General features: G+C 40.8%; 1 protein-coding gene across 10 annotated transcripts in view; it reads left to right on the plus strand.

Moving 5' to 3' along the window:
* znf592 (zinc finger protein 592) overlaps nt 1-13,107 on the plus strand; it is a 195,129-nt gene that overhangs the window by 127,017 nt on the left and 55,005 nt on the right. For all 10 annotated transcript variants that reach the window (XM_072553161.1, XM_072553165.1, XM_072553160.1 and 7 more), the window contains 3 exons: nt 1,348-3,764; nt 9,418-9,596; nt 12,625-12,801. In XM_072553161.1, the coding sequence (XP_072409262.1) occupies nt 1,368-3,764; nt 9,418-9,596; nt 12,625-12,801 (2,753 nt within the window). In that variant the 5' untranslated portion in view covers nt 1,348-1,367. The remainder of the gene's footprint in view (nt 1-1,347; nt 3,765-9,417; nt 9,597-12,624; nt 12,802-13,107) is intronic.

Here is a 13,107-nt window from a genome sequence, read left to right on the forward strand (position 1 = left end):
TTTTCCAGCAACACATTTTTAAGCTCTGATCTCCAGCATCTGCAGTCCTCACTTTTTCCAAATACATGTACATCCTGTCCCTCAGGATTCCCTCCAACAACTTGCCCCCCACCGAGGTCAGGCTCACTGATCTATAGTTCCCTGGCTTGTCCTTACCACCTTTCTTAAACAGTGGCAACACGTTTGCCAACCTCCAGTCTTCCAGCCCCTCACCTGTGACTATCGATGATACCACTATCTCAGCAAGAGACCCAGCAATCACTTCTGTAGCTTCCCACAGAGTCCTGGGTATACCTGGGGATTCTAGGGGTCCTGGGGATTTATCCACTTTTATGCGTTTCAAGACATCCAGCACTTCCCATTGAGTTGGAATGGTCATTTCAGATATAACAAAGGCATGGACTTGAACTTTGTCATTCCCATGTGATCTGAGTTTGCCTTTTCTCTTGTCCTTTTCTCCTTTCTCTTCACCTCTTCTTCCCTTTAACATACCTTAAAGCCTGTTTCTGTTGAAAGTGTTTTGGAGTATTTTAACACATTACAGACACCATATAAATACAAGTTGTTTTCACTGATTCCCTTCTGCTCGAGTGTGACTGACTGACTGTAGGTTGTTCAGTCTTAACCAGCTTCATGAATCGCATGCCTCAAATATGCGAATGTTTACATTTCATAAGTGTCTGCTTTGTATGAAATGTTTGAGAAAGCATGAAAGGGAGAAGCTGCAGGGTCTTGTTTACTCTGTCCGGTTCCTGCAAAAGGAACAGCTACACTCAGTGCCAGGGTTCCAATGCAATCAGGCTGTTTGCATTACAATGATATGCAACAGAGATGGGTTCCTGGAACTCTCAATTCCTGAAACCAGTCTGTATGTATCTCTGTGTAAATGCAAATTGTTTTTCATGTATTAATGAGCATGTAGTATAGCTTAATGTTACATTTCTTGGCCTTCCCCTGGAATTTCACTTTGGGAATCCAAGAGTGCCGCACATGAGACATTTTTAGAATACTCGGATAGCACAGTATAACTTCTGTAGTGTTTGACCAATGTTTCCACTCTTAAATACAATAAGATGCTTGGAGTTCAAACTGAATTAAGTGAACTGTTGGAGGAAATGTATGGCAAACTTTTTTTAAAAATTATGCTTTTGTACACCTAATAGTTTAGTGCAGTGATTGTAAGATCTGTGTTAGCAGTATTTAGTTTTGTTAATTTGCCTTTTAGTAGGTCTTTGCAGATGTTGATTTGTGTCATGATGTCTACAGATTATTGGTTTCATATTTGAACCCATTCTGATTTACAAATGAATTGAAATTGTAACTCATCTTTTCTGTCTTTCTTTTAAGGTTTCTCTAAGTATTCAAACATGGGTGACATGAAGACCCCAGATTTTGATGACCTCCTAGCTGCTTTTGACATTCCTGATCCAGACCTCGATGCCAAGGAGGCTATCCAGTCAAGCAGTGAGGAAGCAGAAAGTCATTTGAAGCAAGGTGGTATGGGTATAGATGAGTTGTCTATGCACCACCCCATACCTGACGTCCCAGTGGTGAGCGTTATTGTTAAGAACACCAGCCGACAAGACTCCTTCGATTCCATCACTGAGAAGGATGGCCACCAACTTGGGCATAATTTGCTTCAAAACGGGTTTCGGAATTCTGATATTGCCTCTGATACCCATAGTATTGGAAATAGTTACAGCAAGATGGTCACTGCTTTCATTAATGGAGATAGTTCCAGAAGCTACTCTGATAAGTTTGACACACCAAGGTCAGAAGCTCTACCAGCATTCAGTCAGTTTAGTCCTATTTCTAGCCCAGAGCCGGAAGAGACCATTCAGGATGCTCATGTTGTGGATAGCATTAAAAGAGATGAGAGACCTTACCTTGGTTCTGTTGACCTGTATGTTTCTACAGCAAATTCTTTGATGGACAGGACAAGGGAACGACCTGAACAAGCTGTGACTGAGCTGAGTATGTTTGATGAATATTCTAAAAAACGAGAGAAAGCAAATGAGATTAGAAACTGTAACATGAAGGATGCCAGCTTGGGGCAGAGGACAAACTCAATAAATATATCTGAAGGTGCAGAGAAAAACGACAAGGACTTTGATAAAAGCAGCAGTTTGTTTGACAGCTTACAGCCCTCAAGTGATCTCCATAATAATAGCATAGAAGAGCCAAAGAGCAGCAGTGTTCCAGAGATGAGCTTGTGCTCTTCTGTCCCACCTCGGCAGCGTTTAAAATCAGATCATTCAAAGCTGTCTTCTTGCTTAGCAGCATTAGTAGCTCTTAACGCCAAAAAGACATCAGAATTCCCAAAGGAAGAACAAAAAGAAAACTTTAAAGAATCCTTGTTGGCTTTGAAAGATGGGATCAAGGGCAGCCCCAAAATGGCAAAGTCACCAAAGAGTCCAAGAAGTCCAATGGAGGGAGTAAAGAAAATCATAAACAAACAGCCTGATAGCCCAAGGAGTGTGTCCAGTGACTATAGTGGCAAAGGCTCCCCCTACGTTGCAACAGGTTCACCACCAGCCATCCCGAAAGTAAGAATCAAAACCATTAAAACTTCCTCTGGTGAAATTACCAGGACTGTGACCAGAATAATGCCAGATTCCGAACAAAGTGAGTCAAGGAGTTCGCCAGAACAGTCACTGACTGAAATGGCTTTCACTGAGGAGTTAAATTTAAGATCTAGCCCTGTGACCATTTCATCGTCACAGACCCATACTTCAACAACAGTGGAGAATGGAAAGAAGCAAATGTCAGCCAGAAACATGGCTAATGCAGTCAGTTCTTTAGCTGGTATTCCTGTCAAAGGACCTGAAAACATAGATGACAACAGCAACGCGAAAGCCATAGCTGTAACAAATGTACTAGCTGAAGATGCCCATAGTGTCACCATGAAGGTTGCTGGCACAGCCCAACATAAACAGGCTGCATCAAAGCACTCATCTAATCTCTCTAGTACAAGTCTTCTGCCAAAAGCTGTTCACCTGGCAAGCCTTAACTTGGTTCCGCACAGTGTTGCAGCTACTGCTACTGCAAAGTCCAGCACTTTGCGGCAGAGCCAACAAAAGATTGCCACTCAGGTGGTAACAGTGCCACTGGTACAACAAGTCAAGAATGCAGTTCCACAACATAATGAATCTCCTACTTCAAATCAGAACATTGTTGTTGAAGCTTTTAACAAACTGTTAAATAGTACAAATCCTGTGCCAATCTATGCGCCAAACCTTAAACCGCCTGCAAATAGTAATGTAACCATGCCAGCTCGTGGCTATCGTTGTTTGGAATGTGGAGATGCATTTGCTCTAGAAAAGAGCTTATCACAGCATTATGAGAGGCGAAGTGTCCACATTGAGGTGATGTGCAGCCATTGTTCCAAAATGATGGTCTTCTTCAACAAGTGCAGTTTGCTTTTGCATGCACGGGAGCACAAAGGCAAAGGTGCAGTTATGCAATGCACTCAGTTACAGATGAAACCCATCCCTTCAGACCAAATGTTTTCAACTACCCCGGTGACATCTTCTGTTCCGTCTGGTCCTCCTGCTCAGGCTGCGACTTCTGCCCAAACTGTTGGGAGTTTAACAGTAATTGGGGTTGACAACCCACCTTTCACTCATCCTGCCATGCCTCTGCGCTGTGATTCACTTCGATTAATACGCCATGGCTTAAAATGTCTTGAATGCTATCAGCAGTTCCAGGATTACAACAACCTTGCGGGGCATTACCAGCAGATGACAGATGATGCTGATGCACCGGTAGGTGAATTAAGACAATATAGAAAATCTTCTTATTTCATCAGAGAAGAGGGTGTTGCATGCAACATAATTAATTACAGCTTTAAGAATATTTATCCTATATAGCTACTGCTTGCAAGATTTTGTTTTGACTTTTTTGCATTCATTATTGTGAGGTAGCTTAGGACTTTGGATATGATGAACCAAAGGACTTTTTTCTGTGCTATTAAAAAAAAACTGTTTTAAAAAATCTCTGGGGTATAAAAATCTTTCAATTCAGCTATCAGTATCAGCGTCAAATATTATAGCACAACTAGTCACAAATAATGTCTTGTGAACCCTCCTTACTACATAAGTATGGGTTAGAGCACTGTTGGAATATTGCATACAATTCTGATCTCCTTCCTATTGGAAAGATGTTGTGAAACTTGAAAGGGTTCAGAAAAGATTTACAAGGATGTTGCCAGGGTTGGGGGATTTGAGCCACAGGGAGAGGCTAAACAGGCTGGGGCTGTTTTCCCTGGAGCGTTGGAGGCTGAGGGGTGACCTTATAGAGGTTTACAAAATTATGAGGGGCATGGATAGGATAAATAGACAAAGTCTTTTCCCTGGGGTGGGGAAATCCAGAACTAGAGGGCATAGGTTTAGGATGAGAGGGGAAAGAGACCTAAGGGGCAACCTTTTCATGCAGAGCATGGTACGTGTATGGAATGAGCTGCCGGAGGAAGTGATGGAGGCTGGTACAATTGCAATATTTAAAAGGCATTTGGATAGATATATAAATAGGAAGGGTTTGGAGGGATATGGGCCAGGTGCTGGCAGGTGGGACTAAATTGGGTTGGGATATCTGGTCGGCATGGATGAGTTGGACCGAAGGGACTGTTTCCGTGCTGTACATCTCTATGTCTCTGTGCTCATGCAGGTGTGCTTTTGTATTGTAAGTCGAGAGTGTAGTGCTGGAAAAGCACAGCAGGTCAGGCAGTATCCGAGAAGCAGGAGAATCGGCATTTCGGGCATAAGCCCTTCATCAGGAATGTATTGTATTGTAAGGCCATGCTCCTAGGAACTAGATCCAAACTCCCAAATTCACTTCACGTAAAATCTTTATGGCCCATGAACAGAGATTTTCACCCCACCAGTGTGGTCTGGATTTTTTTTTAGTGATCTATAGGAAATTTCAATGGCAAGGCCAGTATTTATTGCCCTTGAAAATGTGGTTAGCTGCTGCGTTGAACCGCTGCTGTACATTTGGTATAGGTAGACCCCCTAATGTCATTAAGGAGGGAACTCCAGAATTTTAGCCGACCAGCAATGAAGCTCAGCAATATGTTTCCAAGTCTGAATGGTGAGTGGCTTGGAGGGGAACTTGTAGTAGCAGTGTTCAATGTACCTGCTGCCCTTATCCTTCTCAATGCTAGTGGTTATAGGTTTGGAAGGTGCTTGCCAGGTGTGAAATACCATCTAGATCTGTTGGAACCCCTTCATTCCAAGGTGTCATTCACTTCTGAAATGATGATGCTGAGATTTCAGAACACAGTCGTCAAATTAACACCAACATTTTTTTGTTGCTCTCCATGGTCATGCACTCTCTGATCAAATGGCCTGCCAGATACTCCAATGAAAGAACATGCACACATGTCACAAAATAAATAAAGAGAAATCCTAAACTCGAGCATGCCTTTCTTCCAAATGGCTTGGCCAAAACCAGTTGCTCAGAATTCATAAACTAGAGTCAACAAGTGTGGTGCTGGGAAAGCACAGCCGGTCAGACAGCATCTGAGGAGCAGACAAGTCAACGTTTCAAGCATTAGCTCTTCATCAGGAACTCAGTTAATTCTGCACCCACCTGTTTAATTCTCATTATTGGAATGAGACATATTCCAAATACTACTACAAAAATAGGAAATAGCAGCAGAAGTTGACCGTTTTACACCTCGAGCCTGCTCCGCCATTTAATAAGATCTTAGATGATCTATTTGTTTTGAATTCTGCATTCCAATATGCCCTCAATAACCCTTGATTTCCCCCTGCATAACAAGAATCTATCCACCAAAGTCTCAAATATATTCAAAGAACCCATCCCTACCACCTTCTGAGGCAGTATTCCAAAGTCTCAGTCCTCTTAGTGGGGAGAAAAACTTTTTCTCCCTTTCATTTAAGGGCCACCCCTAATTTTAAAAAGTGCCCAAAAGCTCTGGATTCACCCACAGGAGGAAACATCTTCTCCACATCCACCTTGTCGAGACCATTCAGGATCTTGTTCATCTGAATCAAGGCACTTCTTGTTCTTCTAGCTACAAGTGGAAATAAACCCAGCCTGTCCATTCTCTCCCCATAGGACATCCACTCATTTCAGGTATCAATATAGTCGACCTTCTATGAACTGCTTCCAGTGCATTCGCATCCTTCCTTACATTAGGACACCAAAACAGCACACAGTATTTGAGATGTATCTGTGCAAACATTTCAGGTTAGAGGACCAGTAGAGCCAATTCCAGTTGAATGATGGTACTTCCTGGGGCTTTAACAACTTGCCTGTATGAAGCAAGGTGTGTCATTGTTTTTCTGTAGCAACGGAACATCTTTGAGTGGGACTCTTAGGGTGTCAGGAATTTCCAAAGGAGAGACATTGAGGAGACTAGGTCTGTGTTCTCCCGCATTTAGAAGAATGAGAGCTGACCTTATTGAGGCACACAAGAGTTCTTACAGGGCTTGATAGGGTAGATGCAGGATGGACATTCCCTTGACTGGGGAGTGTTGACAATCCAAGGAATAAATAAACATTTTGGATTGAAATTTGGAATTTCTTTGCTGAGGGTAGCAAACCTTTTGAATTCCCTACCCAGACAGCTGAGGGCTATGGAGGTTCAGTTGTTGAATGTGTTCAAGACAGGGATTGATAGATTTCTAGATACTAATGACATCAAGGGGATATACAGTTCATAAGAGTTTCTAAGGTTTTCATCATTAACCTGTGCAGTCTGGTGGGCATTCAGCGTTTGATGTTTACATATGGCTGTTTGTCAAGTGATGAATTTCACCGACAAATCTCATAAGCAGAAAAGTACCTGTGTTGTAACACTTAAGTTTGTGATTTCTCGATCTTTCTTGGAGAGTAAAGGACTAGGGGAATGGTCTAAAACTTAGAACCAGATCTTTCAAGTGTAAATTTAGAAAATGTTTTGATCACCTTGCTATAGGAAGGATGTTGTAAAACTGGAAAGAGTGCAGAAGAAATTTACAAGGATGTTGTCAGGACTCAAAAGTCTGAGTTATAAGGAGAGGTTGGACAAGCTTGAACTTATCCAGAGCGTTGGAGACTGAGGGGGGGAATCTTATAGAAATGTATAAGATTATGAGAGGCATGGATAGAGTGAATGCACTCAGTCCTTTTCCCAGGGTTGGGGAATCAAGGACTAGAGGGCATCAGTTTAAGGTTAGAGGGGACGAATAAAAAGGGAACCTGACAGGCAACCTTTTGCTCAGAGGGAGGTATGCATATGGAATGAGCTGCCAGTGGAATTGGGCGAAAGTGAGGACTGTAGATGCTGGAGATCAAAGTCAAGCTTAGTGTGGTGCTGGAAAAGCACAGCAGGTCAGGCAGCATCCGGGGAGCAGGAAAATCGACATTTTAGGCAAAAAGCTCTTTCCTGATGTAGGACGAAAAGGAACACCCGCTACCTTGATTTCTGGAATGGAGGACATGTAACTACCTTCAAGAAGTGAGATAAATTATGCTGTGGAAGCTATTGAGATATTCCTCTGATGGAAAACAGACAATCCTGACTTCAAAGTAGGTAGGATTAATTGAATGCTGTAAAACAAATTGCAGTTTCAATTTCATATGTCTGATGGGGTTTTTTTTAGCAGTTCTGATGTAATTGTATTTCTTTCAAGCAGGGCACAGCAAAGCTATAAACCTCAAAATAGACATTGAAGAAAAATACCTGCGGTTTCATTTTCCTACCAAATAGCCTCAATGTTAAATTGGTATATTTTGTTAGTTTAAGAATTTACTAAAACTAATGTACTGGCTATCACCTGAAGCATTGGATAATTGTAGGAATAACAAAGAAGAGACAGTGACTTGTAGCTGCAGCTCTTTGACAGCTGTCAATGACAACAGAAAGGTAGCTACTATGGCATCAGAATCCAAGGTAGCTGTTGCACTCCTGCTGGGACACACTGAGTAAACACTCATTGACATTATTGGCCATTAATTAGGGACTCTTTCATTCCTTTCGATAAGCACTTTGTCTTCATGAGATGATAAGGAGTTCATTTGTTCTGCTGACCTTCAAGAAATTGGATGTCTCGGGGGTAGGGTGGTATGTTTCTCTGTCTTGCAGGTAGAATGAAAAAAAATTACATTGCCATCTCCTACTATTCAGAGTAAATTTACATTGTCATCTGCTATTCAGAATCAACAAGAACATTGCAGTTAAAATTTTGACCACACCCTGCAGTTAAAAAAAGATTTACCCCAGATCTTGCCATTAAGGAATGATCTACGTTACATTGTTTCTGGAAATAATCAAATCACTACATTTAGTCTTGAGTGGCGTGTGACTATGGGGGAGTGGTAGGGGGTTGTCTTGTGGACATTACTGATGGTAATGTAAAGGGAGAACTGTTCCTTTGTTCAGAGAGCTTCTCTTAACATGCTTCACAAGCATTGCAAGGAGTGTTAAGTGATCCTCCAAAGCTTGTACTTAATAAATTTTGGCTGTTCACAGAAGTTGGCATATTGCAGTTGCATCAAGTGTGTAAGAATCTCAAGAAAAAGAACCTAACACTCAGTGATGGTTGAGGCGTTTGATTTTGTTTCTGAAATGTTTATTTGTCATCTTGTTAACCCAACTATAGAATTTATCGTTGGAATATTACCTTTGCTCCTATTGTTTTACACAAATCAAGATTTTAGGGCAGCACGGTGGCTCAGTGGTTAGCACTGCTGCCTCACAGCACCAGGGTCCCAGGTTCGGATCCAGCCTCGGGCGACTGTCTGTGTGTGGAGTTTGCGCATTCTCCCCGTGTCTGTGTGGGTTTCCTCTGGGTGCTCCGGTTTCCTCCCACAATCTAAAGATGTACAGTCAGGTGAATTGGCCATGTTAAATTGCCTACTAGTGTTAGTGTTAGGAGGGAAATGGTTCTGGGTGGGTTACTCTTCGGAGGGTCGATGTGGACTAGTTGGGCTGAAGGGCCTGTTTCCACACTGTAAGGAATCTAATCTAAAAAAAATTTAAACTTAGCTGATGCAAAGATCTTATATTAAAATTTGCTTATTGATGCCTGTTCACATTTGTTAGTTACTCTGTCACACTTGTGACAGGGATACCAATATGTTTCACACAAGAAACACCCTCTAGGACATAGGTATGCTTAGTAATTAGGTTTGAAAGGAGAATGCTAGATATTCTAATCATATGTAATTTAAGTGTTGTGACCCATAATAAACTTTGTCGTCAATGAAAGAGCTTATGTCCATTGGAAGATTAATTTCTAAATCAGCATAACTATTTTCTAATCATCGATGCTGGTTGCTGATAATTGAATTATAGTTTAGTTTCACTCCACGTTAATGCAGTTTGTTTGGGGTGCCAAGGTAGTATGTGAAAGTGTTATATATTTGTGGAATATTTTACAGTTGCATCTTTTTCTTTCCCTTTTAAAGAGTTGCCGAGTCTGCCAGATGATGCTGCCCAACAAATGCAGTTATGCCGCTCACCTCCGCATCCACGCACACAAGTCCCCTTATTGTTGTCCAGAGTGTGGTGCAGTGTGTCGTTCAGCTGATTTTCAAACTCACATCAAGGAAAGGTGCCTACACTATGCACGGACAGTAGTGTATAGGTCAGTATGAAAGGATATTCATACTCAAAATCATTATTTTTTGAAAATAACTGGTCTGACTTTCCACACTGAAACAGTTGATAATTTTTTATATATATTTAGAAATTAGGAATAAAGAACAATTTGCTGTTCTATTTCATTACTCTTTTCATACAGAAAACTCCTAATAGTAAAGGTGGCTTTATCAGTCCCTACCAATTTTAATGCATTCTGCGTGCAGATGATTGCTGATCATGCTGAGCATGTAAGAAGAAAGTGAGGGCAGCAGATGCTGGAGATCAGAGTCGAGAGTGTTGTGCTGGAAAAGCACAACAGGTAAGGCAGCATCTGAGAAGCAGGAAAATCGATGCTTCAGGCATAAGCCCTTCATCAGGAATGAGGCTTGAGGTTTCAGGCTTATGCCCGAAACGTCAATTCTCCTGCTCCTTGGATGTTGTATGACCTGCTGTGCTTTTCCAGTGTCACATTCTCGAGTATGCAGGGGTATGATCACGTAAGACAGTAGAAATATAATTTGATTGGTTTGAATTTTAGGGACCATGGTCCCCTGTCAACCAAAGAAAACTGCTTTTCCAACATTAACAGATGCATCAACATGTTGTCGGACTGCATAGTTCAATGTATTATTTTCACAACGTGCAGTGAGTTCTGTGAGAATCTATAATTTCCAAGCAGGGATACCCTTCTCTCTGTTGGAATGAAGAATTCATAAACACGTCATAATGGTTAACAAATCAGACTGCCTTACTCCAGTATATTCTCCACTGAGTAGTAATCAACTAGGGGAGGCTGGAAGTAGGGTTCTTTTCTGATCCATTTGACTTTCTCCATCGGAGAGTGTAGTGAGTGAGTCTCCCTTTGAGGCTAAAATAAGTTTAATGCGATGTGCCCAATGCTGAAAGATTGAAACCAAAAGCACTTGGAAATTTAAAACCTGAACTTACCAGACTGCAACACTGAAATGACCTTCCAGTTATGGAACATTGAGGATAAACATATCATTGAAAGCAGAACTCCAGATAATCCTAGAGCCCTAACAGGAAGAAGGATCAGGCTGCAGAAGCATTAATCTGTCCAGTTCAACAGGTTAAACTGCAGTTGATCCCTTCCACAAAAGCATTGGAGGTTTCTTAGCTTTGACTGTATCTAAACTCTCTAACCTTCAATGAATGCATTACTCTCCTAAGGAGTTAGTGTGCATTCCATGTAATGATAACAGAAACATTACTTCCTCATTCGTTCATTACCTTCTCATTATTTATCACTAAAACATGGGGTTGTTAAATATTGCAATGGATATCTGGAATTTGTTAACAACAAAAAAAAAGCTCACTTTGACAAAAGAGAAAAATAATTACATAGTCATTTGATAGTACAGAACTGCTGGTATATTGCTGAAAAAGGCACATTTGTCAAAGGTTTTCATCTTAAACTCATTAAGAAAGTTTACAAGACATCCCAATATAAATTGAGAATAACAGGATAACAGTTGATTCTTTGTGGCATCCTCATCATGAAGCCATGCTGCCTCTGCTTGATTGTATTTTGTTCAATATCGCATCAATGTATGGTCTTTTGTTATAAGTTCTGTGTCCTCTGATCCTACTCCAGTAACTTGCTAACGAAGGAGTAGCACTTTGATGATTTTTAACTTGGTCCACCCCAGTCCAACACCGGTATCTCCACATCATGATTGTATTTTGTATTTCTGAATGCCCTGCTATTACATCTTTTATACTAGACTGTAACATTCTCCCATCAACAGATTTAACTTAACTGACCTATAGATTTTTTTTTGTGTCCCTCCCTGTTTGAATAAGGGTGTTACATTGGCAGTTTTCCAATCCTCTGGGATTTGTCCAGGATCTCGAGATTCATGAATGATTACTGCATCCACTATCTCTGTAGTTTCTTCCTTTAAAACCCTAGGATGTAACCTATCAAGCCCAGGAGAGCTGTCAACCTTTAGCCCCATTAGTTTCTTTAGTACATTTTCACTAGTAATAGCTATTGTATTTAATTCCTCCCCGCTTCTTACTTCTTAATTATATAGTGTTTTTGAAAGGCTGTGAGTGTTTTCCATCATGAAGACTGTTGGAAAATGTTTGCACAACTTCTCTGCCTATTCTTGGTTTCCCATTACTGTTTCCCCAATGTCATTCTCCAAGGGCCTATGTTCACTTGGACCCCCCCTTTCCTTTATTTATATTTAAATAGGCTTTTACTATCTGTTTTTACATTGCTTGCCAGCTTATTTTCAAAGTTTACTTCCTCCCTGTATTTTTTTTTATTGATCATCTTCTGTTAGTTTTTAAAACTTTCCCACTCCCCTGGCTTACCACTAATCATTGCCACACTATATTTTTTCTTTCAATTTGATACTAAACTTAACTTGCTTGATGATATTCCTTCAAGTTATTTCTTGCATGTGGATTCCATAGACAGGAACAGCTAGATCCAGGAATTCTGCTCAGCAGGCAGTTGCAATCCTCATGTGCATGGTTATGGATTTCCAGCTGCTTCCTCACAGGAAGGAAGAGCAAACCGGAAGACACATTGCAACCAGTGTGTCTTCTAGAGATCCATTATAGAAGAGCCTTGACTGAAGAAGCCTAAGAGCTTGCAGTGAAGTCAATCTAGCATGTTCTCAGTATTTTGCTGTTGCCAAAAACGCCTCATGGCAAGACAGTCCTACCCTCAATTCCTTATGATTAATGAAATATTTTCTTTTTGAGAAGTGTGTTACTCTAAACAAAAGTAAAGAGACTAGGAAAACAAATAGCCCCCTTTAGATTTTTCTTCCTCTGTTGCTTTTGAGTCTTTGTATTTAACTATTTTCTTTGGAGATAAATAACTTGTTTATGGAATATTGTAAAAATATGACCCCATTAAGACAAAATAACAATATTAAAAGCTCATTTAGACCATCTGTTGAGTCCAAAATGCAGATTCATAACTGTAAAATAGTCAAGTATTTGTAGAATTCCTTGCTGTGTCTAATGTATTTTACTGTTGCCCTTTTGTGCAGGTGCGTGCACTGTGGAATCATCTTTAGTGATTCAAATACACTCAAGAGTCACCTTCAAGGCACCCACTGCGAATTTTTCCACAAGTGCACAATTTGTCCCATGGCCTTCAAGTCATCCCAAAGTGCCAGCTCTCATTACAGCTCTCAACATCCGTTAGTTAAACACTGGCAATCTGAGTAAGTTGAGCATCCTGAATCCTATACATCTGGATTAATAATGGACAAAGCTAGGTAAACCAGTGAAAGCCTGAGCAGATGAATCATGATGAATAGCATTTGGTACACGCTGAATTGCAGTACCCTATATTATAAGTCTGAAACATGGTATCTCACCCAACATCAATCATCCAGTTTTGCAACAGAAGGAAGTTGGTTGAGCATTTTGAGAGTTGCTTTAAAAGCATACTCCAGTTATCAGTGTTGTGATTGAACTAACAAAATGTTGATCCCAATGCATCTGATGGTTCAGTTGAGATCAGTCCA

Source organism: Chiloscyllium punctatum, chromosome 33, assembly GCF_047496795.1.
Source record: "Chiloscyllium punctatum isolate Juve2018m chromosome 33, sChiPun1.3, whole genome shotgun sequence".
In the NCBI taxonomy this organism is placed as follows: domain Eukaryota; kingdom Metazoa; phylum Chordata; class Chondrichthyes; order Orectolobiformes; family Hemiscylliidae; genus Chiloscyllium; species Chiloscyllium punctatum.